This window comes from Asterias amurensis, chromosome 4 (assembly GCF_032118995.1).
Source record: "Asterias amurensis chromosome 4, ASM3211899v1".
NCBI classification, from domain to species: domain Eukaryota; kingdom Metazoa; phylum Echinodermata; class Asteroidea; order Forcipulatida; family Asteriidae; genus Asterias; species Asterias amurensis.
In genome coordinates this window covers 10,681,730-10,709,406 of record NC_092651.1, presented here as the reverse complement: position 1 = coordinate 10,709,406, position 27,677 = coordinate 10,681,730, and the positions used below count along the sequence as shown (strand labels likewise).

Below are 27,677 nucleotides of genomic sequence, written 5' to 3'. Positions count from 1 at the left end.
GCCTGTATGGTTTACCAAGGAGAGACAATTTGTCAAAATATCCTCCACTTCAAACATTACTTGCAAAGCTTCAAAAAAAAATACCATCTCATGAGCTTGCTACTTTACCTGCATTCAAACCTTCAGTGCAAACCTTTAGTTCAACATTATTAACCAAAAACCTGTCCTTAGAAACACTGCGAAAACACCATTCCCCAAGGAATGTTTCGGACAGTCCCCATATTTGATTTAAAGGAACACGTTGCCTTGTTGGTCTTTGAAAAGCGTTTGTTATAAAATGCATATGGTTAGAAAGACATTTTACAAGTAGAATTCTATGAACCACACACATTTGCCTCGAAATTGCGTGGTTTTCCTTTTACTTTGCGAACTAACACGGTCAGCCATTTATGGGAGTCAACCATAAATGGCCGACCGTGTTTGTCGACGAGGTAAAAGGAAAACCACGCAATTTCGAGTGATACTTCTGTGGATCATTGTACTCTACTTTTAAAATATCTTTCTAATCATATGCATTTTATAACAAATGGTTACAAATGCTTTTCAAAGACCAACTCGACCAATCCAAGGCAATGTGTTCCTTTAAAGGGGGGGGGGGGGGGGCTTGTCAAATACCTTAAAATCCCTTTGGCTAACACATGCAGCTGCTGTGAAGAATATTCAATTGCTCAATAAAAATACATTCTAATTAAAACTTTGCCAAGATATGGATCACCCAAGTTGAAATATGTTTTTCCTCTGTATCCCTGCCTTAGGAGCGGAAAGTGCTCACTAAAGGAGCATCGACAGAAAGTGGCGAGGGGAAAGTCGGGGCTTTCAAGAAGGCCAAGAAGTCACTGGCGACTTCCTTTGAGAACCTGTTGTCGAGAGTAAGTAATCTGATACTGCTGGTTTGTTTCTAATGAGGTTTGAAAACAATGGGGGGACTTTTAGGACGCTTGGTGGCAGTATAGACTTACCTGGTAAATCCATTGTTCTTGGGATTGTACGCAGGCTTAGAACTATGAAAACAATGGCAATTTACCTGGTTAGTCTGCTGCCACCTGGCGTTCAAAAGTATCTCACTTTCAAAATAGTACACTTTCGTAACAATTATAATAATAAAAGTTTATACAGCGCAAAATTACAATGAAATCTCAAAGCGCTTTTGGGAAGTGAGAACCAAGACTGTTGAATACAAAATGCATACAATGCTCATTAATGCTCATTACAATATGGAGAATCAGGGGTGGATTTCACAGGGGTGGAACTCACAAAGAGTTCTAAAAGATTTGTCTTATCTCGACCTAGTTTTTAAAAAAATTTTAATATCTAGTCCTCAATTATGACTTGTCCCAATCTTTTTGTGAAATCGACCACAGGCATGATATTCTGCCTACTTAATGTTCGCCTTTGTGCTCAATAAAGATTGTCCTACTTTTTTTATGAACCAAATATCATGCCGTGAGAATTGATTCCCCCCCCCCTTTCATTCTTTTTTGTTTTCAGGGATAAATTCATAATTTTAAAAGCACTCTCGAAACACATTTCCTGGCCAGTTAAAAGGATCCTGTTTTGGCCTGCAGGGCCTAGTTTCAGAAAGCTGTTTTTACAGAAAACGAAGCTGATACATTTTTATTAAATGTGGCCTTGTTGTAGAAAACAAGCTGCATTAAAGGCACTGGACACCTTTGGTTAATTGTCAAAGACACCAGTTTGTTTACTTGGTGTGTCCCAACACATGCATAAAACAACAAATATGTAAACATTTGAACTCAATTGATCATCGAATGTGCAAAAGAATAATGAAAGAAAAAAACACGCTTCTTGCAAAAGTTTGTGTGCGTTCAGTTGCTAATAAAAGGCTTCAGCTGAGATCTTTTAATATTTGGGTGAGAAATTAGCTCTTTCTCAAAAACCACGTTACCTCATTTCTCACAATGTTTTATACCAAAGTTTTACGAACAATTATTGAAGGTAAGATTTCTGCATGTTGCACTTTGCCACAAGAAATTGTAATGCGAGAACTTAATGCGCTAAATTTTTCAGCAGTAAGATGGCAACAGACATGACATAGTTTTAAAGCAAATGGCGAAAAAGTAGTTAACAGACTGATTGATAAAAAGAAAAGAACAGGATTATAATCCAAATGTTTCTGTTTTTTAAGTGTCTTAAAGGCAGTGGACACTATTGGTAATTGTCAAAGACTAGCCTTCACAGTTTGTGTATCTCAACATATGCTTAAAATAACAAACCTGTGAAAATTTGAGCTCAATCGGTCATCGAACTTGTCACACGAAGTTGTGTGCATTTTGACGGTTGATTTCGAGACCTCAAGTTCTAAATGTGAGGTCTCGAAATCAAATTCATTGAAAATTACTTCTTTCTCGAAAACTATGGCACTTCAGAGGGAGCCGTTTCTCACAATGTTTTATACTACCAACCTCTCCCCATTACTCGTTACCAAGTAAGGTTTTATGCTTATTAATATTTTGAGTAATTACCAATAGTGTCCACTGCCTTTAAGATACTTGCCATATATAAAACTGTATTATGTATTGCTTTTTTTATTGTGTTTAGTTTGATTGGAACATTTTAACTTATTAGTCCTTTGTGTGTCTTTTTGCTTTAGAACAAAAAGAAAAATTCCATTGAAGATCAGACGAGTTTCCCCAATACTGGCTACAGGAGTAGACAAGGCACCCAAGAATCCATTAACAGTGTTGTAAGTTACACAGTTAACTGAAGTCACTTATTTTAATAGGTGATCTAACATAATCTAAGTTTTACACTACCTTTTACAACTCTAGGGTACTCACACTTGTGATCTGGGTCAAATTTTTAAGGCCTGTTTTCCCACAGAACTTTGCATTTTTGGTGCACTTTAGAGTGCATGATTCCTTAAGGAACATAAGCACAGAATTTGCAGTAAGTAGCTCGTGAACTTGGGCCCTAAAGTCTTTGTAACTGAAGAAAAGCTGAAGACTCTCTCCTTTCTACCTTTCTACTTTTTGAAGAGTGAATTCAAAACCTATTTTTTTCTGAACATAGTCCATTCATGAGAAGATCATTTGGTTGAAATTTAACTTTTAACAAAAGTTTACCATTTCATATAACTTTGTTTTTCTGGTTGCATAAATGTTTCAAGAGCTGCCAACTCTTCCTGATTCTGCGGAAAGTTCCCTGAAAATAAAACCAAATTTTCTATGTTCTGATGAAAGAAATTTTGAAATTCTCCCTGATTAAGGAAACTTATGTTCATTTATGTTAAATGTGAAACTAATACTCCCTGATTATTATACAAAATCTCCCTTTTGCAAGATGCAAATGTTGGCAGCTCTGTTTCATTAACAACTTCTATTGTATCTTTTCTTTAGGAGTCACCTCATGAATCTCCACGAGACTCCCCTGTTTCCACAGCCCTACACACACCCCCTGTTCAAATCGTCACACCCACAACGACACACAAATACAGCATGGACGACATCCCCACCCCGCCTGACAGTAAAGATCGGCCCCGACGACCGAGCCCCATCATGTGCAAACAGGACAGCCTACCGGAGTTCATGGTATCCCCCATGACACGCCCTCGCAGTAAAACCCTTGGTGACACGCCTTCACCATCGCCCAAGACCCCGCCCCCTGAAAGCAGCTTTCAATATCCGCAGACAGCCAAGACGGCCCTTCAAGCAGTGCAGAAGCCAACCCCATTGCGCAAGGTGCCGCTTTTAAGGTAAACATTTCTAAAAATAATTACAATAATAACAACACATTGAGAATTGAGCACCAGATAGCCAAAGGATGCAAGATGATTTAGACCTAGTTTTATTCCCCTCAGAAAAAATGAATCTGAGACCTGACCCACTTTTCGGATTTATGGAATGGCCCACCTTAGGAAATCAATGAATACGACTCTCCCAGGTTATGACACATTGGAGAAACTTTTGCCCACACAGTTTGATGGCATTAGGGTGGGTGTGTTGGAAACCAAATGCACTTTGCCATAAGCCTGTTGCATACAAAATACAGACGGCTCCATTTATCTGGTAAGCTCTCTTGTTTTTGTATTATGTACCGCAAATTGTTTTCAACTATTTTGTTTTTACAAGCTTGCTAACTGACGACCCCTGAGTAAAAAACAACTGTTGGAAATTGACTTCCATACACCCTCCCAAAGAAAGTGCCCTTGCTTCAACCCTGCCCTGTTCATGCCCCCAACACAGAGAAAAAAACTGCTAGAAGGATGGATTTATACTCACAAATCACCATGCTGTCTTTTCATTCTTGTTGGATTGATGCTTTTGGGCCTGCAGTCGAAAACTGCCACTTAACGTAGGGGCGCAGCTTTACTGAGAAGTTGTTGTCTGTGATGTTATTTCATTAGATTCTTCAAAAGAAAATTGGAAGGCTTCCCCCAGAAATCATGTTTATCTCGAAAGAGAAGATCTTCCTGAGCTTTTTACCAAGGGCTATGGATAATAATAGACTGTCACTAAACGGAGAGGCACAGCTTTACTGAGAAACTGCTTGTCCATGATGTTATTTAGATTTTTCTTTAACAATTTTTAAGGCTTCCCCCCAAAAAAATTGTTTTTCTCGAACAAGGCAATCTTCTTGGGCTCTTTACCAAGGGCTATGAACATAATGAAGATTGTGTGGGAAAATCTGACGCTCTGGTTGATTGTTTGCCTTGAACGACAAGTTCCCCTGAGAACAAGAATCCTATGGTTTGATTTCTTCAGGGCTGTTACTTTCTAAACTGTGTCATTAAAATTCATGGCTCGAGGGCACTGCTTTCTAAATGAACAAACATCAGAAAAACAACCAATTATGATAATAAACGTGTTTCTTGTAGACACAGTTTAAGAAGAAAATCTATTGGCATTAAAAAGAATAACAAGATCTGAAGGGATGACAAATAAACCACTGTACAAGGAAAGCTTAATTTGCTTGTTGCTTGTTGCTTGTTTTTTTATTTTTCTAGGAATAAATTGAACAAGACAGATCTTGTGGGTGATACTTGATTCAAAGAAAAAAATAGCCCCCCACCTCCTCAAATTTCCTAAATTTCATTTTAAGATGCATATTAAAAACCAACAAATTACACAACTGGTTTAAAGGCAGTGGACACTATTGGTAATTACTCAAAATAAATATCATCATAAAACCTTTCTTGATTACAAGTAATGGGGAGAGGTTGATGGTATAAAACATTGTGAGAAATAGCTCCCTCTGAAGTGACGTAGTTTTCGAGAAAGAAGTAATTTTCCACGAATTTGATTTCGAGACCTCAAGTTTAAAATTTGAGGTCTCGAAATCAAGCATCATAAAGCACACAACTTCGAGTGACAAGGGTGTTTTTTCTTTAATTATTTTCTCGCAACTTCGACGACCGATTGAGCTCAAATTTTCACGGGTTTGTTATTTTATGCGTATGTTGAGATACACCAACTGTGAAGACTGGTCTGTGACAATTACCACTAGTGTCCACTGCCTTTAAGTAATAGCTGTATAAAAATTGAACTCGCCTGCTCTTGGTTCTTATTAAGCACCTAATCACACAAAACAAGCATTTCAAATTCCTCATTATTTTGACAACATGTTTATATATAGGACATGCAGAGTTGACTGTATTGTACGACCCACTTACATAGCATCTTGTAGGGGTTTACAAGTTGATGCAATGTGATCTGTTGCCAACTATGCCAGAAACACCCTGGCAAACCCATGGGTACTTTCACATGCATGATACAATACACAGGACCTGTGACTTAAGCGCGGTTCATCCTTCCTGCGAATACAAATGCGAATGCGATATACAAATTTTGATGTCACAAATTTGCAACAAATGTTCAACTCCTGCAAAAAAATTCACTGCAAAAACAGAAAAAAAGTTTTGCCTCTGAAGACAAGCAAAACTTTTTTTCTCTCATGAAGATGAGCAGAGTATACTGTTTGAAACGTGAAGACCACTGCTCTTTTCAGATCCAACACTCCCTAAAAAAAGAATTGTTACCAGGTTGTACTCGGAAGTTATTATTATTTATAGTTTATTCTTATCCTTCACACCATGCTAAGCTTCAAACATCACTTAGACCACATAACATCTTTCCTGTTTTGTAAGACCTTTCTGATTGACATGACTCATTTTCCTAATTCCTTCCTATCCAGAACGAATAGCGCATTCTATGATGACAGACCACATACGCTGACGCTAAGCCCTTACAGTCCCTACCCAGGAGCATCCACTGCTCGTAGGATGTCATGGAGACAACAAATCTTCAACCGTGTGGTCACGCCCATCAGCGAATCAAAACATGGACAAGGTACATACATTGGGGGGATTTTTTCTCAATTTTTAACCAGAAATCCTTTTTTAAATTTTTTATTCCAGTAAAAAGAAGCCATTAAGAGTTAAAGCCATTGGCCACTTTCGGTAAACAGTTTGGTCCAAGGCCTACACTTCGTGTATCACAACTTGTATATAAAATAACAAACCTGTGAAAATTTAAGCTCAATTGGTCATCGGAGTCGGGAGAAAATAACGGGAAAACCCACCCTTGTTTCCACCTGTTTCGCCGTGTCATGACATGTGTTTAAAATAAATTTGTAATTCTCGATATTGAGAATTGATATTGTTTAATGTTTTCTCAAAAAGTAAAGCATTTCATGGAATAATATTTCAAGAGAAGTCTTTCACCATTACCTTCTGTAAACCCTGTAAGTTATTTGTAAATCTGTGAACTTTTAATTTTGTTTCTGTTCCGAAAGTGTCCAATGGCTTTGAACAAGAACAATTTTTTATTTATAAGAACATGAAGATAAAACCATATGGAACACTCCAGATGGCAGAGCAGGGCTTTAAAAGTCAATGATAAATAATTGTTGGCAGGCTTCGGGGCTCCCAAGCTTTTGCGCTCATAATTCAGGGTTTATTTCAACAGCTTATCACATCATATTTGCAAGGCTTGAAATCTACACTAAACCACAGGCCCAAGGACAGTGGTTTTGTGTCAAGTTGGTTGTCTTGTTGTCTTGTGTTTTCTCAATTAAATATAAAATATATATATTGAATGGTGTTCGAGTGTTGACTTTGAGTCTGATAAATATCTTTCAATTCTGTTGAGTTTCAAAGTCTACTAACCCATAAGACAAGTGAGATCAGTCTGTTCTTCTAAAGAAAGAAAACAGTTTATTGGCCGATGCTAAAACTGTTGACACAAATGACTCTTTAAAGTCACATTATAGGATATATAAGCAAGTTTCTGCCATTTAATGGTGTCTTTTGTGTATTTTACCCATAAGGGCCCCTAGTGATAAACAGTCACTACATGTATAGTGCACAAGACTTAATGGAGAACAGTTCTCGTTCTGCAAAACAACCGTGATGCAGATTGTGCCTTGTTAAAATTGAAACTATTCCCCCGGTTGAATTATATCTCATCTTACTACATGTACTGTTGCTTGTTGTCTACGTACACGTAAACACACACTGTTATTGTTACTTGGTGTGTAGGTGTTATTTTGTTTGTTTTGTTAACTCGTCTTTTGTAAAGGTTTTGTTTCATTTTGTAGCCTGTTCCTAAACAAGACCAGTTTTTTTAACGTGCCTCCACATTCATTTATTATTGACTGTACTTTTGATGATAATATGCGGAAATAAACGCAACTTTGAATTGAATTGAATTAAATTTCTTTACAGTGTCGGATATTAATGAGGAAGCGGAGGAAGATGTGTTTGAGACCGAGGGGTTGCCGTCTCTCCGAGGGTTGGAGAGGCAGGACAGTTTACCTAGACCAAAGAGGTTCAGCTCAAGACAACAGATCAGTGATCTATGGAAGAAGGCCATCAGAGAGCAGATCCTATTGATCCGTATGGATAAGGAGAACAGAAACTTACAAGGTGAGACTCTGGCAGCATCTGAAGCCCTTTCTCCTTTATGTAGCCTTAAAGACACTACACACCTTGGTTAACTGTCAAAGAACAGTCTTCTCACTTGGTGTATCCCAACATATGCACCAAATATCAAACCTGTGAAAATTTGAGCTCAATTGGTCATCGAAGTTGCGAGAAAGTGAAGAAAGAAAAAAAAAACACCCTTGTTGGACGAATTTGTGTGCTTTCAGATAGAAATAAAAGACTTCTGGCTAGGAGTCTTTTATTATTTTATTGAGAAATTACCTCTTTCTCAAAATCTATTCTACTTCAGAGGGAGCCGTTTCTCACATTGTTTTATACTATCAACAGCTCTCTAATGCTTGTTACAAAGTCAGTTTTTTAAATTAATATTTGTTTTGAGTAATTACCGAACATGTACCTTCCCTTTAAAACACACAGGGGTTAAACAAGAACTTGTAAATGCCTGCTATTATTACTGCTTGTATAGAACTACATAGTAAGGTACCTGCTGCGGTACCTGAACTGCCTCTAGCTACCAGGCAAACTTGGTGGTCTAGTTGGTTAGACATCTGCTCTAGAATTGCAAGGGTCATGGGTTTGAATCCCTACCGAGTAATATGTCTGTGAATTTTTTTTACAGAGCTCGAGAAAGTACTGAGTATACAGTGCTAACACACAATGGGGTTTATTGGTAAAACCAAAATTAATAGAATTACATGTAGTAAGATCCGTCCTTAAACTTTCTTCCTTTGTTTGTTGGTCATCAGCTCGACAAGACGCTGCTCATGAGAAACGCATCAAGCTAGACTATGAGGAGATCACACCATGTCTGAAGGAAGTGACGATAACATGGGAGAAGATCTTAAGTAGACCCAACAGGAGTAACGTCCGACTGAGTGGAGATGAAATGAATGATACCTTCAGACAAGGTAGGTAACTCATAAGGCAGTTGCCTCAATGACCAACAAATCATATGGGGAATACTAGATCCCTTACCACTACCAAAGTACTCACTGTCATCAGACAATAGATGGATTGCAATAGTTGTCATCGGCTGCCATCTTTGATGAATTGTGAATGCGTGAAGAGCTATCATTGGTTGAGAGTCAAGCGAAGCGCGTAGACTCTTGCACTTTTTCATTGTTTTACATCAAAGATAGCGGTCAATGACACATATTGCAATAAAAAATACTCTGTTGAGTCAAAACTTCAGGCCATTAACTATTTTTTGCAAAGTTATAAAGCTTGAAACCGTAGATCTTGGGCCAATTTCATAAAGCCTGTAGTCAGATGGTTTAAGGTAATGGAACGACCTTTTAGTACATCAGCCTGCCGGTGTTTCTCATTGTTCCACTTCATCATGTGATGGAGTATATGAAGTCATTTTCAACACCCTTAGCAACAGTCATAGCTTTAACTGTAGCAATTCGTATACAGCTTAAGTATAACTTGTAGGTAGTATAGTCTGATGAACACCTTTATAATCTACATCTACATGTACATCTATGTGGGTTCTCATCAAAGCCTGTTCAGCATCTAGATGAGGAACGGTGTGCGGTGCTTCTAGTGGACACTAACAATGTGCTCGACCTTGACCTTTGGATTTGTAAATGGTTTTCTGTATTGGGTTTGTTTCACCAAGGTATACCAAAGACTAGGAGGGGAGAGATATGGCAGTTGATCTGTGAGCAGCAGAAGCTGATCGGCTGTGTCGTCAGCGCTAAGATACCTGAGCATGAACCCTATAAGGAGCTACTCAAACAGTTAACCATTCACCAACATGCCATACTCATTGATCTAGGTGAGTCAAGATAATAAGTCCATGTTTTCCCCCTTTAGGTTTTTCCTTCCACATCTAAAACTGGGCAGTTCTTTTTGTTTCCTATTCATTCTGTTATTGGCGCTAATTGTGCTGTTAGATGTGTAATAAAAGTAGATTAAAAAAAAAAATTGAATTACACAAACTACAAAAAGGATTGGACAAGGCTTTGCATTAATCAAGGATATAAAAATAGTACACAAAAGTAAGAAGTGATGATCAGAATACTTCTGTAAATCTCTCTCCTTTGAATAACATGGATTTAAAAGTTATTTTGAAATCCCTGTTGCGTGTCAATGAAGCATAATTTCACATTGTCTTGATGCCCCTTGAAATGTCCAGTAGATATTGAAAGTAAAAAAGTTGCCCTTTACTGAGGGAAAAAAACTGCCCATAGCACTAACCTGGCCAGCATTTGTGTACAGTGCCATATGACGTGCTTGTACAGTCTATTGTTAAATTTCCCCATACAGCACAATACATGTAAGATAACATTACAAGACCGAATGTGAAAGCGACATGGTTGTCTCTTTTCTCATGAGCATTGATTACTCTGATTTCCGATGACGATTTCCATCATCTCACGTTTCAGGTCGAACGTTTCCAACTCATCCGTATTTTGCCAATCCACTCGGCCGGGGACAGCTCTCACTTTTCAACCTGCTGAAAGCGTATTCCCTATTGGACACTGATGTTGGTTACTGCCAGGGGCTGAGCTTTGTTGCCGGGGTGCTGCTGATGCACGTGAGTCACCGCCCGATCAGGGAATTCTATAGGATGACGTTATTCATGCTTGATGTGCATCATCTCATAAGAAATTAAGCGTTATGTTGTCTTTTTCCCAGACTAAGAGAAACCTACAAAACTCACACAAACTCATTACAAATCTTTTGTGATATTGCCTTGAGTTAGGTTGACACAAATCATGGAACAGGACATTTTATTTTCTATGTAAAAATAACCCTGTACAATGAATGTTCAATGATTCAGTGCCAGGGTCATACGTACATGTTTGATCTATTTTATGTAATCTGAAAGCACTATTGTCGTACATGTACAATCTTGTTTATGTACTCAAAAAGTGTCATAATTTGTACATGTTCAACCCATAATATACATGTTATCAAAAGAGGGCATTATCACTCAAGAAATACTTTTGACTTTGGGATGTAACACAAATCAGCAAGATACATTTTTGTTTGGTTACATAGACTTATTTGTTTATTTGTTATACAGAATTTCGAAAACCCTCAAAAAGCTGGACATTTTAGGTTGAAACTCAAACACAAAGCGGGCACTAAAAGAGTTATTATTATTATTTTTTTCATGAAATGTTTTTTGGCAGTTTTTGTGATGCAAGGAGGAACTACAAATTGATTTGATAGTAATATTTATTTTGTTTTGACGTTGTTTGTTTTGAGTGAAGATCTTGTGAGTTAGTTGAGATGCACCAAAGGCCCTGTTTAAATATTTGGATGGTTTTCTTATTCTGTGTACTTGAAGCTGAACTGAGAGTTATTGAGATGCACCATAGGCCCTGCGTATAAGATTTTGATTGTTTTATTATTCTGTGTATGTACATGTATGTGTCATTAACAGATGGATGAGGAACAGTCATTTGAGATGCTAGTTTATCTGATGTTCTCACTGGGCTTCCGTAGACAGTACAAGCCAGACATGATTGCACTTCAGGTTAGTGTCAAGAATTCTTCTCAAAACAAACCCCAGACTCAGCACCCCCCCCCCTCACGCACCTTAAAGAAACAGTGGACAAATGAGAAAGACAAAAAGATCAATCAGAACAGAGCTTAAGGAGGTAAAGCTCGGATTTGTATTTACTAAAGTCCTAAGTATATACAATTCATTGCTGGCAGACTTGGGTTATTATTATAGGACTAGTATTAAGTTTACCAGAATTTACCACTCAGAAATTCTGATATTAAATAACAAACCACAAACAGAACTAATATGGAGACCGTCAACAGATGGCTAGATATCTCATTTGGTAGAGCGCCAGCACGTTAATTCAGAGATTGGTTCAAATCCTGCTCTAGTCAATTTGTCTTTGTTCAACCCCAAATCACCCAGACATTTTGTCGACTTTGAGAAAATTCTATTTAAATCCTGATCCCACATATTATCTTGCCTGACAAGTCCGTAGAAACAACTGCAATACTGTACCAATAAACGTATGTCTTTAGTGAACTCTGTCTTACATTTATTGTTGGGCTTTTATTGATGTTGAGCATCAGGGCCCAATTTTATAGAGCTGCTTATGCCCAAAAAGTAGCTAAGCATAGTAACATTATGCTTACTTGAATAAGGTTACCAACCAAAATAGCATTCCACATGCACCATTTATGATTGGTATCCTGCTTCTTTTTGCTTGGCAGATAATTGCTAAGCATGGTTTGCTGCATGCTTAAGCAGCTCTAAGAAAATTGGTCCATGTGCTCCATATCAATCTCCTTGCTCCTATGATCTATTGTTGTATAACATTGCTTTAATTTTGTTAGGGTAATCAATTTGGCTGACTAAAATTCTCTCTTGGAGAACATACCAACAAAGAGTCGCTGGAAAGATTAGTTGAAGGATGGGCTTTGCCATGCATAAATGATGTACACATGGCTCATTTAACCTGTGATCGAACATAAACTATATACTGTACATGTAATGTATTTCATGCATGCACTTCGAGTGTACCTCCTGCCCCATCACCAGTGGGTATTTGCACTGTCAATATGCGCACACGACAGAGAACATCTAGCTGTTTATTTTATGTCTGCATAGACCAGACTGTCATAAAGTGCAGCAATAAAAGATACATAGTGGGTGCATGGTGGGTGCATGTACTCTTCAATAGAAGTCTCTAGAGCAGAAAACAAGCGGGAACAAATATATTTGCCAAGGCAATCAATGTTAGCAGGGAGCTATTTACAGCCAGTGTTATGAATTAGGGGGTAATATGTTTGCAAAGTTGGGGGAGGGGGGAGGACAACATTTGCAGCTGCTTAGGTGTTGTTACAGAGTAAATCAGATATAACATAACTTTGAATTGACAATTCACGCTCTTGAAAAGTTTGGGAACCTTATAATTCCAGTGCGCCCTTTCTGAAATACCCAGTATAAGGTGTTTGTGAAATGCAGATTTTGTTTTGAACTCAGGCTGTACAAAAATAAAAGCCTGGTAATTCCAATTTGCCGTTTCAAAAATACTATTTTAGAAACATTTGCAAATGGCTGGTTTCTCAATTTTGTGGGAATAAACGTGAATTGAACTTGAAAAAAATAAATAAACAAATTCCAGACGAAGGTTACTAACTGGATGAGGAATATATGTAGAAACCCACCCATTGCAAAGCAAGATGTTAGACACCTCCAGCACACACCATTCTAATGATCTTAATTACACCAATATTTAGATCCAGATGTACCAGCTGTCTCGTCTGCTCCATGACTTCCACAAGCGTCTGTATGACCATCTGGAGCAAAATGAGATCGGTCCGTCCCTCTACGCCGCTCCGTGGTTCCTCACTCTCTTTGCCTCTCAGTTTCCCCTAGGGTTCGTCGCAAAGGTGTTTGGTAAGTTGAATACTAAATGAATTCTGACACTCTGTGACAAAGTGGGTATGAGCAATAGGAGAGCTTTCAAATAACACCTATTTTGGTGTGTAATTAGTTTTGCAGTTAGGTGATGGGTTTCAGCGTTGTAGCCACGGTGGGCAGTGTTGGGCGGGCCTGTTGAGAACTACACATTTTCGCCCAGCACTCCGAGCGAAATACTCTGTGCCGCCCGTCACAGATTTCCCCAAGATTGCAATTCAGCAAAGATGGCCCCTCATCTTAACATGAATAATGTTTGCCCTTGGTGGATTTAGAGCCCACCACTATAATTGGTCTAGCTACAACGCTGGTGGGTTTGTGCCTTTGATGACTTTAAATCTGGAATTACCCTTTGGCCTTTTATCTTTTCTCATGACATACTCTGACTGTGTGCCGGAGATGCTTCTACCATCAAAGGCACAATTCCCCCAAAAATTTCCCTTGTCTGCAACCCCCCCCCCCCCACTCCCCCACCCTCTACATATTGATATTTTGTTTAAGACGTTACATCACAATGATGTCATGTGCGATGTTTCGATTGCTTGGACTTAAATGTAATTTCACATGCTTCGGAGCAGTTGGAGAAGTGCCTGATTTTGGGTATGGAATGACATAAATGAAGGGGAAAAAATGTAATACTAATGGATAAAGGACAAAATTTCAAAGAACAAAATTCTCTTCCCTGAGTGAAGAACTGCATTTCGTGAAATAAACCCCATTTCTTAGGTGAAAATGGTCAACAAACCAATCCAAGTACTCTTTAGCCGTATCATTTTACTGTAGTGATAATATTTATAACAGGCTTGGTCAGTAAATTGCTTTATAAAATATTTCCTATATAAGTGCCTATGCAGCTCTCACTGTAACAACAAACATCAGCAGGGTTTTATCCTTAAGAAGTTTGTCAGTAGCTTTGATATGATCACTTGTAGTATCAGGATCTTTTATTTTCTTAATTCCATACCTCAAGGAACCCTGCGAAAGCATTTTTAAGTCAAACAGAAGTTGACATTCTAATCCTGTCGACAAGAGTTGGTTATCTCAGCGTTGACTGTTTTTTTCCCTCATTGTAGTTTCCCCTCTTGGTTTTTGTAACACCAAACTTGTATCCTCAAGTCTTAAATGTTTGTATGCCTTGCTGTAGACCTTTATTGCGTTGGCAATTTTCCCCCCCTGCTTTTGGGAACCTGACAAAGATTGCCAGAAAAGATTGCCATAAAGGTCTAAAGTGAGAACTCTGGTTTGCTTTAAGCTGCATCCCAAATCTTGAAATCAGAACCAGTTCAATTCGCTTAAATATGACATTTCATTCATATTGACATCCTCAATGACAGTGAATACAATTTGTAGTAGGACAAATTTAAACAGTATTTTGCATCAGAATCAAACATGTTTCTAGTAAAGAAGCTTATAGTTAGTTTATAGCTGCATCTGAAATCTTTAAATCAGAACCAGTTCAATTCAATTCAAAATGACATTTGTCTCATATTGCGACCTCAATGACAGTAAAAACAGCATGTATAAAGACAAATTTTTAAATTTTTAAATTTTTAAAAACAGTATTTGGCATCAGACTCAAAATAACATGTTTACAGTAAGTAAGCTCAATTTTATTTAACGGAGAACACTTGAATGTAAACAAAAAAACACTTTACGATGTCAACATGTGGGAAATTAGGTGAGAAAAGGAGTGAGACTTGCTACAATGTATTGATTAACAAACAATAAATATAATAAATTGAAGACAACAAAATTAAAAACTCTCAGTTATCTCCATATTGACCATTTCTCCTAACTATATTCATACGGTTGTAGTGTTGATCCTATTTTTTTCCAAGCTCTTGCCGAGTGTTATTTTGCTGTCAGTTTGATGTCCCAGTACTAAGGCAATACTTTGTGTTTTTAGTGATAATTTTCCCAGGGTTTGTGCCTTTAGATCTTGGCTTTTCTTGTTCTGTACACAGCACACTTACATTTAAAGGCACTTGACACTATTGGTAATTATTCAAAATAATTTTTAACACAAAAGCTTACTTGGTAACAAGCAATGGAGATCTGTTGATGGTATAAAACATTATGAAAAACGGCTTCCTCTGAAGTAACATAGTTTTTGAGAAAGAGGTAATTTCTCACTTAAATAATAAAAGAGTTCACCTGAATCCTTTTATAAAGCAGATGAAAACACACTATTTGTTGAACAAGGGTGTTTTTTCTTTCATCTTTCTCTTGCAACTTCGACGACTAATGGAGTCCAAATTTCCACAGAGTTGTTATTTGATGCGTATGTTTGGATACACCAAGTGAGAATACTGGTCTTTGACAATTACCAAAGGTGTCCAGTGCCTTTAAGTCAACTTGAATGTCATATCGTGTTTCAATCGGCAAATAGTTGTTATCTCAAAGCTCATCTGTTTTTGTTCCCCCTGGTGCTGTGTTTTTGCAGATCTGATCTTCCTGCAGGGGTTTGAGGTGATCTTCAAGGTGGCTTTGATCGTACTAGGTAGCCATGAGGAGCTGCTATTACACTGTGACGGCTTTGAGGCCATCATTGAATTCTTAAAGGACACACTGCCGATGCTGGGGATAATCCAGATGGAGAATGTCATCAATAAGGTGATTAGAGTTAAATATTCAAGAAAAGACTCGGCGATGTGTAGCCGCTGTGATCAAAGATCACCTGTTTTTTCTTCACCTTTGGTGATTGTGTGTCAAGTTTTCTTGGGATGCGCAAGACCCAAATGCATCAAGATTTTCCCAGATAAAAAGCTTGCCTTCAGATTTATTCGTTCATTCATACATGAGATAGATAAGCTCAAATCAAAACAAAACTTGGGCAAGTTTTGGAGGCGTAATCTAAAGACCAAAGTGCATGTAAAATGTCTTTATAAAATAAACACTGGACCAGCATTTACAAGAAATTATACAAGACAGACAGAAGAAAAAAAAAGAAAAATAAGAGTAGAACTTGACCAGCAACACACATAAGACTTTTCTCTAGATTAGCTGGTTTTCTCTGGGATTTTTTTTCTTCCTTCTTTTAAAACAAGGTGCCTCAGGAAGCCTGAAAGAACAATAGTCAATATACTGTTAAATTGGTATACTTGGGATTTGGAAGTTGGGTCAATTGTTGTACATGTAGGCCTACAGCATTTCCTCTCCTTTTTACATCAGTGTTATTTTCTAGTGTTTTCCTCTTACTGTAAATATTGCCACGGTTATGTAGTCCAATTTCAATGCCGATCTTTGATTGCCTAGTTTTCTTTTACCAGTCACAAGCTACATTTTTACGTGGCTTTTTGAGTAGTCTAGTATCTTGTATTTTGGGTTTTATCGCTTTTCACGGTTTTGGTTTAATTTGAATTTGTTTTTTCTGTTGAATTGAATTGAATTAACTGTACAAAGTTGGCTGTGGCCTCCCATTTCCTGGGAGTTGTTGTGATGAATGTTAAACATCGGTCCTGTTTTTCTTTTTTCTTTCAAGGCCTACCAATTGGATATTTCCAAGCAATTACACGCCTACGAGGTGGAGTACCACGTTCTTCAAGAGGAGATGGCGCCCTCGCCTGTCCACCAGCGCTCCAGGGCAGTGACAGACATACAGAAGCTGGAGGGGGCCAATCGTAACTTGCGTCGTCATAACAATGAGCTGTTGGAGCAGCTCCAGGGAGCCCACACATCCATTCACAGTCAAGAGGCCATGATCCACAACCTGAGGGTAAGAATTCAAGCTTTTACTTTCATTGTGTTTTAGGTTTTTGTTCTGGTTTGGGAAGCCACAGATTCTTATAGAGGTGAATTTAAAAGAACACGTTGCCTTGGGTCGGTCGAGTTGGTCTTTGAAAAGCATTTGTTACCGTTTTTATGGGTAGAAAGATGTTGTAAATGTATAATACAATGATCCACACAAACATGCCTCGAAATTGCACGGTTTTCCTTTTACCTCATTGACTAACACGGTCAGCCATTTATTGGAGTCAAATTTTTGACTCCCATAAATGGCCAACCCTGTTAGTTCGCACAGTAAAAGGAAAACCACGCAATTTCGAGGTAAACTTGTGTGGATCATTGTATTCTACTTTTAAAACATCTTTCCAACCATATGCATTTTATAAAAAAGGGTTTCAGACGCTTTTTATAGACCAACTCGTCCGATCCAAGGCAACGTGTTCTTTTAATCACTGTATTAGCCACGACCCTAAAGGAGAGAAAGGGAGAGAAGTTTCAGTGCAGAGTTTTGTTCCAGAGAGAACACACATTATTAGGTAACCCAATCTACATAGTGCCCCCGGCAAGATAAGTTCATGCTTCAAGCGCACAATTTACCCCCAATTTTTTTTTATATACATGTATTTCAATTTTATTTTTCCTTTTTTTATCAGACATTTTTCTCCAAAAAGAAATCCTAATTGTTAAAAATAAATGTACACTTCCTCAACGCTTACTGTACATCACACTTTAAAGGGAAGAACAATACACATCTTTAAGGATGGCCCATTGAAAAATCACCTTTTTAGGTGACATGGTTACCATCATTTAATAAAGCTTGTATTATTATAGTCCCTGGGCTCCATTAGAAGTTTGGTGTTCCTTTGTTTCAAAATAAAACAGTAAAATTCGCTTCAAAGATCAGTTCTTTTTTGTTAAATCATTAATACTTGAAGCGATTTGCTGCGTGCACAGAGTTGCTTTCTTGTCGCTTTAGATGTCAATCAAAATTTTCTTTTTTCAATTATTAGAAAAATGAAGACAAACACAAATCTGAGATCCGCTCTCTCAACCTAGAGAGAGCCGCTCTGCTGAACACTGTCGCCAAACTCCGCAGCCTCCTCCCAAAAGACATCCTCCTGGAGGATGCCGGCATCAACTTTACCACCACCTCTATCCTGTCAGAGAGCTCCTTCGATGAAAAGGACTCCTCGCCGGACCAGAAGGCCGACAGCGGGACGGGAAATCTTTCCGGCTCCCAGACTTGCTCCCTGGACGAGCTCGACACGGAGGTGGCCTCCATCACTGAGAAGAAGAAGAAGTGGGGTCGTAACCATAGCAACGGGAGCTCCGGGAGTGAGATCAGCACCAGTGGGAGTAGCGAGATAGATATGCCGACCGATAACCTATCATGATGGGTCTCTCTCTTTTTGTGAGTTTTGCCGATACAGTCGGTTGAGTACTGCACGTTAGCATTTATATCTAGCGGCATGACATTGTTTATAGCTAGACGCTTGGTATTTAAAGATCTATTTAATGCAACATGCCTGGGGGCTTCTTGCACTTTAGCTCAAGATGTGACATCCGTGGTCTTGAGCTGTTTTCCGTTCTTATTTCAAGAAATGTTGTTTTAACATCGGTGTACTTCTCTCTGAAGAAGTTTGAAGAATTTGATTTCTTTAGTGTTTGTCGAATATCTCTCCCTCAAATCTACATTTGTTTGTGAACCAGCCTTGTAGTAAATGTGTTGCTGAGGTGTTCCAGTTTACTTCTATAAGAAATTAAAGGCTCTTCGAGAGAACATTTCCAGAAAAAAAAAAAATCAAAACAGTCAAACCCTCGCTTTGGACCAAACTATATGTAACAATGCAACATTATATTGTACATAACAGATAACAGTTTATTGTCATGAAAGATGGAGAAATAAATGTGGATAAACCTTTACTTCACCGATCCATCGAAACTCATATGTGTGATTAGGACGATTAAATAGTTCCAATGCTTGATTTCTAAACAGGCGTGGTGTAGCAAGAGGGGTATCTGGTTGTCTTCTGAGCCCAATTTCACAGTAAGCATGTAAGCACCAAAACTTGCTAAGCACAAAATAGTATTGCTTAGCAGAAACAGGTTACCAGCTAAATTTACCTGAAGTTTGCATTATTGTGGCTGGTGCCCCAATGGATTTTGCCATGCAGTATTTTTTGCTTAGCAGCTTTATGAAATTGGGCCCTGTACACATTTGGCTCATTTCACCTCCTTTACATGAAAGTATTGTAGGTGATCTATTGGGACAGCCATTTTGGCACCAATTTGTGGTGAAAGTTTTGCAGGACTTGCACAGAAACTGATGTGCTCAGATTTCTCCCCGTTCAGTTTCTGTGGGAAGAGTCCAGGTACAAATGCTAATGGAGTTTGGCTGAAACCAATCACTGGCATTCATTTGCATGTACATGTATCCAAGAAGCTGAAAGGGGCAGCATTGTGTGTGTGATAGTACAGGAAGTACTGTGAATAGAAGTCAGTTTGTTTTGCCAAAAATGTAAAAAAATCATTAATGTTCCTTAAACATTGAAAATGCAAACGAGTATTACTGAATTTGTGGCAGTTATTGGGCTGCATAAAATGATATTAGGATGATTCAGATTGACTTATTTACTCAAACACATAACCATATAGCCATAATGTCAGTCTGTACGGATTTTATGTTTGAACTTTATCTCTGTTCAAGAAAAGATTTCAAATTGTTCATCTGATCTTATTGGGTTCATTCTGTTTCTTATAAGAAGCTGGATATTGTTTTAAAACTTAATCTCTGTTCAAGAAAAAGATTTCAAACTGTTCATTTGATCTTGATAGGTTCATTCTGTTTCTTATGAGCAGCTATTTTCAGTACTGGTTGAAAATTAAACCCGTATCTTATAATTTTCTTTCTTCCTTTTTCTCAGAGATGTTTACATTGATATTATTTCCCTTTAATACTGCCCAGAGAAAGTAGTATAATCAATGTATATTACAGATAAATGTGGATACTACTTCAATTGATGATGTAAAAAAACAGTCTTTGTATAAATTGTAACCATTGTACATACGTTAATCAGTTCAGTGCTTGCCAAATCTTTTGTACTCGCCGAATGTTGCAGCAATACACTGTCAAAGAATGTACAACAAAAATGCACTAACATTAAACTACTTTAAATCTTGTTAGGGATATAAACTGTTCCTGCAGGTAGATGTTGATAGGATCAAAAGAATTGGTTTAATATCAGAATCTTCCGCAAAGGAATCATGATCTGGTTTGTTGTCTGGCCATGCAGCCTTGAACAATCCTGATCAAACAATCCACTGTCAATGAAACAAACCCTTTCCACACTACTCTATTCCCTGGGGGGGGGGGGCAACCCAGGAGAATAACGACCTGGCCCTTTCTTATTTGGATCACTTCACCCCTGATCTACCCTGGGAAATAGATAACCATGCACTGGAGTAGGGGTAAGCAGTAAAACTCTGGGGTATTCTTGAAACGTACAACCGAAACCCTGTGGAATAGGGACCTATGCAGGTATTGTAGCTTCATGGAATTGGACCTTGCAATGGTTGTTTCAACAAAAGGCTCCCCTCATTACACCACAGTATTACATGGTAGATGCAAGGGATTTTATTCAAGTGAAATAAAATCTTCTCTGAAATTCATTTTGGCAATCTTTAATTTCAATTTTATAGATAACTTAAGATAATGAAGTGTTGCTTGCTTGCATTGTCAAACACAAGTTGTCTCCTAATGTGTTAGTTTTATTAAACAAGTGAAGAGAGGTCTATAACATTTTAGTCATAATCTTTACTTAATTTAGACTAAGCCCAATGATGTAACCATAAAACAAATTGAAACTTAAAAAGTTACATTTATTTTAGTGTAAGAAGTATAAGATTATTATTGGTTTGATGGGTAAAGTTGTTATGCCAAAAAGCCTTTCCCCCTGTAAGTATATTACTCTCATTTATTTGTGTTAAACTGTCAGTCTTGGTTTACTTTATGGTGTTGTTTTGCCGACCCATACAAAAATTGCGACCTCATTTCTTAATATGTTCCTGACATGATGATGTAGTCTTTTTTTCCAGAGGGTATTTTGTTTGACTGAGCTTCTCTTTTTGGTTATTGATTTTAAGCAGTCATTTCTGATTGTGCCAAGTGCTGATGAATAACCACCATGGAATGAATCATGTAATATCAAAAGAACCTGATAGTAACAGCTGGAATCAAGACTAATATAGGTATCCATAATGAAATAGTTGGGACAGAGTAATCCGAGATAATGAGAATATTAATACTAATGATTTTGGAGCGGTGAATACATTCAAACTGGTTATTTTCAAAGAACAAAGAAATAACCTGAAAATACACTTGGTTGTCACCAATTGACAAAATGTACCCTCCCTTCATATATTTCCATATCCTGGTCTTGACACTTGTGCCCTTTAGCAAGATACTTAAAGACACTGGACACTATTGGTAATTGTCAAAGACCAGTCTTCTCACTTGGTGTATCTCAACATATGTATAAAATAACAAACCTGTGAAAATTTGAGCTTGATTGGTCTTCGAAGTTGCGAGATAATTATCGAAGTTGTGTGCTTTCATATGCTTGATTTCGAGACCTCAAATTCTAAACTTGAGGTCTCAAAATCAAATTCGTGGAAAATTACTTGTTTCTCAAAAACTATGTCACTTCAGATGGAGTCGTTTCTCACAATGTTTTATACTATCAACCTCTCCCCATTACTCGTTACCAAGTGAGGTTTTGAAAAGGGGCATAGAAATGGCAATCAAGTTTCTTACCTAGCATTATTATCCAAACCTGTTTAGAAAAGTTGAAGTTAAAACGCCCTTTGAATGGCAACGATAAGTGTGTGCTAAAAATTCCAAATAATGATTTTGGGTGGTTTTCTTTTTCATCAAGTTTAAATCTATCAAAATTGCAACATTTATGGACAAATTGAACTGTGATTATTTTTGCTGATGTTTATTTTTATAGTAATGTTAAGTTCCCTTCCGTTGTTTGTTTAATAATATCCCATCAAGTTTAAGAAGGCCTCATTTGGTGATTAATACCAGACTCAAAAGAGAATATTTTCCTGGAAATGAATCACTCAAAATCAATTGTTTTAGGCCTTTGTTATAATTGTGATGTTTCATTTTGAGTAATTGCAAAGACAATATTTATTTTGATAATAGCGTTAAAATTTTGTTTCACATTTAAAAGCTATGGCTGGATCCATTTAATGTTTGTAAAAAATGATGAAATATGTTGTATAAATAGAATAATAGATTTGTTTTTGTACTTACTAATTGCGTTATTAGCAACATGTCTGGTTTAAAACCTGTTGTTTCAAATTAACTTTACAATATTTGAATTTATGAGGGAAACAGTGCAAAATTTATAATTGGTTTGATTAAGCATCAGCATTGTAGAACTTCTACCATGGCGCGAACATCTTACTTTATTTTGCACCCTGAGTGCGTATGAATACTGAGAGGAAACCATAAAATGGATATTTGAGACCAGACTATTGTCCCCCATCATAGCTTTACATTGGTTGTATTGTGTTTCAAGACATCGACACACAAGGCGACTTTTGAAGGCAACTTGCAGGCAACTTGGAGGCAACCAACTGCAGTGCATTCTACAGGACCACTTTGGATGCATATTAGTTATTTTTCAAACAATGCCTTTTGATTCACAAGAAAACTATAAGAACATTTAAAAACCTGCAGACACGGGTTACCAGGCAACATTCCATAAAGTTTACATGGTTGGGTCTGGTGCCCTACTCTTTTTTTGCTTAGCAAACAAGATTTGTTAAGCAGTATTTTCTGCTAAAAAGCTTTATGAAATTGGGCCCTAGTCATGACACTTGTTTCACTGAGCAAGGCACTTAACCATAATTGCTTCTCTTAACCCAGGTGTGTGAATGGGATCCTGAAAGGGCTGAGACAGTATTGTGTTGGATTATTAAGTTAAGCAGCTTGGGGATTGTACGCTTCACATGGAGCTGAGAAAGTTAGAGGAACGATCTTACTTACTTAAGGATAATAATGATATAAAGCTTCTTGATCCAGCTACTTGGAGAAAATAGCACACTACTAGTGTGCTATTTAAAGGGAAGGTACACTATTGGTAATGGTCATAGACCAGTGTTCTCACTTGGTGTACAGTATCTCAACATATGCATAAAACAACAAGTGAAAATTTGAGCTCAATTGGTTTGTCGGAGTTGGGAGAAAAAACACCCTTGTTGGACGAATGTGTGTGCTTTCAGATAGGAATAAAAGACTTCTAACTAGAAGTCTTTTATTATTTTAGTGAGAAATTACCTCTATTTCAAAATTTATGCTACTTCAGAGGGAGCCGTTTCTGACAATGTTTTATACTATCAACAGTTCTCCAATGCTCGTTACCAAGTCAGTTTTTAAGTTAATATTTGTTATGAGTAATTACCAAACGTGTACCTTCCCTTTTAGAGCCAGTTATTCATTAATATTGACCCAGAAACGCCCCTGTAATAAGAAATACACAATGGCTTTCATGATGATGGTTGAAAGACCAACCTACACTACTGCTGGCATTCTCTTTCATGGAAAGTTAGTTTTCTACTAACTGTAATTCTTTACCTAAATATTGAATATTACAATAATTTATTGTTTTTATACAAAATTAAAACTAATTCCATTTTTTAGTTTGATTGATTTGTTTTGAGAGATTGCCACTTTGGCAAATTCCATTTCAAATTAAAATTATTGTGTGTAAATTTGTAACTCTTACAACTAAAAGAGTGTTGAAACAAGATTATTGAAGGTGAATTTGTTTTATGAAAGTGTATTGTTAAATTAAGAAAACGTGACCACAAAGAATGTAGGAATCTTTCAATGCTTATCACTGATTAATTTTATACAAATCAGTTGTAGAAAGCATATTAAGTTCCCCTGTGTTTGTGTCACTCTAAACAAAAGTGAGTTATATACTTTGAGAATGTTATTTTTCAAAAACCAGCTTTCTGTTGTTATGTCAGAACTACTTTAATGAGTAAGATTAATGAAGTGTTAGGCTGGATAATAGACTGAAATAAATCCAATAAACAAAAGTTAAAAGCTATTATGTATTGGGTCATGGTATTGTGTGGTTTGTTGTTGGATGGATCATATTTTTGTTATTTTGTGAAACATTTTTGATGAATAATTAGAAATTTACTACAATCTGCAAACTCCAGATAAACATGCAGATATTACAGGAGATTCTGCCCCCCCCCCCCCTCCTCATGTTGTGTGTTAGCACCCTCATTTGAATAAACTTTCTTCCAACCAAGTAGGTTGTATGAAAACACTCACAAGATCCGCTACAACACTGACTTAAGCTATCTGCAGGAAATGCATTACAACTTTATAGCCAATTCTATAATTATCTTTAACTTAACAAAAAGTGATCATTTAAAAAAAGGGATCACCCCAGATGTATTGATTTACATTGTAAATTTTGATCAAAATATTGTCTTCTAAGAAGTTAACTAGATCACAAAAAGAGTAATCCTTCCCCTCGCACAAAATGACTACCCTTTATGGAATATTATTCCATTGACTTGGGATGTTTTTTTTCCCTCCTTTCTTTAAACCATTTCCCAGAAGAAACTTATTTTAAAATGCCTTGCAGGGTTCTGTACAGCCTGGGCGGGATGGCACTCTTGGGTCGACAGTAAAGCCCGGTTCATACTTCCTGCGAATGCGAATTTGACGTGAATTTGACGTTACACACTCCTTTCGCAGCGATATTCGCAAGGGAGTAGAGCAGAGTTCAACTGCTGCGAATTGTTCGTTGCGAATTTGTGACGTAAAGATTTGCTTCGCGTTCGCATTTGCAGGAAGTATGAACCGGGCTTGAGGAATGCCAGACACCTCAGCCCTTCCATGGCCAAACTGAAAAAGAATTGCATCTGAGAAAAGCAAGAACAGAGTTGAGACGTTTGATTCAATTTATAAAAACAGGATAATAAGGACATATTCCGTCTATGCATAAACTGCATTTGAAACTGAAGAGTGAACAGTGCCCTCAACTTACCAATAGACTATCTTAAATGAGAAAATTTAAATACATTCGCTTTTCATGCATGGCTGTTTTGTATGGAAAGGCAAATACTCTCCAATATACTGGATGAAATAAGTTCTTTCTGTGAGCCGTACTTGTTAATAATGGTTCAAAACTGCGCTCTTTTTAATGAAATATTATTGCAAGTCCTTTTTTCTTTCACGTTTTTGTTAAATTACTTTTTTTTCCAAACAATTTAAAACTATCTGACAGCTTATGTTGTTTGTTATTAGTGCCGTACTAATTATTTTCAACCGCATGGTGGCGCTGTTTAAATTGGGCAGTGAGAAATATCAACGCCCAGAATGTCAGAACTGTGTACACTTCCGTCTAACATTTGATACTATTTCCTTGTCTTTTGTGTTGTTTGGGAGGGTGAAAGGTAAGTCAATTGATGTTGTGTATTATTTCCGCACTGTGGTTGTACCTGTAGGCTTTTCATGTGTGCTTGTTGAAGGTCTCAAACTTGCGAACATGGGTAAGAAAATTGTTGCTTTCTGATTTGATTTTGCTGGACCGCCGTACGTGCTTGTCAGTCCACCATTGTAATACACAGTTCTGAGTGACTCATTGAAAGTGCACGTACTGTTGTTGTTACAGGGAGAGAGAGAACTGTTTATATATAGGAAAAGTTTCCGTATGGCGCCACCACTTTTTCATTCGAAATAAAATAATATAGTATCTAATTTACCTGATTGATATATCCTTTTTGTAAAAATGAGTGAAAAAGTGGTGGCGCCATACGGAAAGTTATCCAAATGTCATTATAGTAAACCATGCACATGATCATCCATGGGTCCTTCCCTCCAATGGTTTGGCTGCGCTTCCCAGCATGTTCAATTCATTATCATCATCATCTTCCTATACTGTGCAGAAACCTCCTCTGGAGTATACTCGCACATTGGTTGAGGTGCAAACTAGTTGGTGCAGACATAAACTCAAGGCATAAAAAGATACGCATGTATTTAGTATTATGACTGTGTGTACGTTGCTGTTGTTAATGTTGTGTTTTTATAAATGATTGAATTTTCTTTCTTTTTTTTGATGTTAACTTAATTTGTTAAGCCTTTAAAAAAGAAAGTACTCTCTGTTCGTTTCATTTTGTTGTTTTGTTTTGGTGCAACTTACAACATCAACAACAGGCAAAGGAAAGAGAAAGTTAAAACTTTTGGGCATTATGCCACATTGGTATGTACATACTACAGATCATGGACTCGGTCAAGCAATGTATTGCCCCATAGTAGTATTTAGTAGTCTAACAGTAACACAGACTAACTTGCACGGTGTCTGTAAATTATCTTTAAAGTTTGACTTGGTGTGTCTATATGACCAGATGACTGAGGTGTAATGTTGAGATGAATGAATGAGTAAACATTGGTTTAATGTTTTGTGTGGCATTTGCAATATTTCTTGTCATACATGTACATAAATGTAAGATTTATAATTGGTGAAGAAAATTTGGAACATTCTTAACAGCTTGTTGTTAGACTTTTATCTTGCACATGCGTCAATTGAAACTTTCTCAAAATGCCATGTAAGTTTTGCTTGTTATGATTTAAAGCGTACGTATTATACAATTTTAATTTAGAACCAGCCGGAGAGGATCAGGAAACCAACCTGACAAGTGGCAAAATGGCCGCCGCCACTGTCACACTCGAGGATGCCCTATCCAATGTGGATCTCCTGGAGGAATTACCACTCCCAGACCAACAGCCATGTATCGAAGCTACGGCCGTCTCCATTACGTACCAAGCCAACTTTGACACCAACTTTGAAGATAGGACGGCTTACGTGACGGGAATGTCCAAGTATATCGAGGAAGCAACTGTTCATTCTGAACTGGTAAATATAATTAAAACTGATTATTTTGTCATGTTGACATTGAAACAATTTTTGAGGTGAACTTTCATGCCTGGAATTTCATCTTTGAAAGGGCATGGCCTTTTTTTGTTTTGAAAAGGGCATTTCTATTGTAGAATCTTAAAGTCAATGGGAAACTTTTGAAGGGGCACCAAGGCCAATACAGGGGCAATGGAGGCAATGGCCTGCGTGTAATTCCAGGCCACAACTTTGGATTCAATTTGTATCTTATACACCCATGGAAACTGACTGATTGGTAAATGCATTGATCACAGGTTGTTATTGCAATCTTGTTTACTATGATTTTCCTGCTTTGATATGTTGAAACTGGTTGTACCAATTTCTGCATAGCAAGTCATGATAATCGTTCGATGAGACAGGTTGCTGATTTCCTGTGACCAGTACCATGAAATTGCCTTTTGATTGTTTCTGTAATGTGTGCAACAGGGTGCGCAATATGTATCTCTCATTGTTGGTCTAGTTCAGAAAATCAAAGAAAGCTGCATATGTGTACATCTTGGTGCAGTTTTGAATAACTTTAATTGTGAAATACTAAGATGATATCTTGCTAGCACAATATGGGTGGGTTGCGATACGCGTCATTGATCACCATTTTTGATGTGTTAACTCTGGAAATGTGTACCTGCTGCAGTGACTCTCGACCAATGGTAGCTCTCAT

At 37.4% G+C, this 27,677-nt stretch overlaps 2 protein-coding genes across 3 annotated transcripts in view; both read left to right on the top strand.

Moving 5' to 3' along the window:
* The window catches only part of LOC139935873 (TBC1 domain family member 1-like), a 69,849-nt gene extending 45,692 nt beyond the window's left edge, over positions 1-24,157 (top strand). The window contains exons 7-19 of the mRNA XM_071930486.1: positions 756-869; positions 2,612-2,704; positions 3,357-3,712; positions 6,151-6,305; positions 7,682-7,882; positions 8,647-8,808; positions 9,522-9,680; positions 10,291-10,442; positions 11,298-11,390; positions 13,121-13,280; positions 15,745-15,914; positions 16,783-17,016; positions 18,038-24,157. Of these exons, the coding sequence (XP_071786587.1) occupies positions 756-869; positions 2,612-2,704; positions 3,357-3,712; positions 6,151-6,305; positions 7,682-7,882; positions 8,647-8,808; positions 9,522-9,680; positions 10,291-10,442; positions 11,298-11,390; positions 13,121-13,280; positions 15,745-15,914; positions 16,783-17,016; positions 18,038-18,421 (2,433 nt within the window). The 3' untranslated portion in view covers positions 18,422-24,157. The remainder of the gene's footprint in view (positions 1-755; positions 870-2,611; positions 2,705-3,356; positions 3,713-6,150; positions 6,306-7,681; positions 7,883-8,646; positions 8,809-9,521; positions 9,681-10,290; positions 10,443-11,297; positions 11,391-13,120; positions 13,281-15,744; positions 15,915-16,782; positions 17,017-18,037) is intronic.
* A 1,277-nt stretch (positions 24,158-25,434) lies between these two features.
* Positions 25,435-27,677, top strand: part of LOC139935824 (cytoplasmic FMR1-interacting protein 2-like) — a 35,150-nt gene continuing 32,907 nt past the window's right edge. The window contains exons 1-2 of one of the 2 annotated variants that reach the window (XM_071930421.1): positions 25,435-25,520; positions 26,727-26,980. In XM_071930421.1, coding sequence (XP_071786522.1) covers positions 26,771-26,980 — 210 coding nt within the window. In that variant the 5' untranslated portion in view covers positions 25,435-25,520; positions 26,727-26,770. The other variant, XM_071930420.1, reaches the window with a different exon arrangement.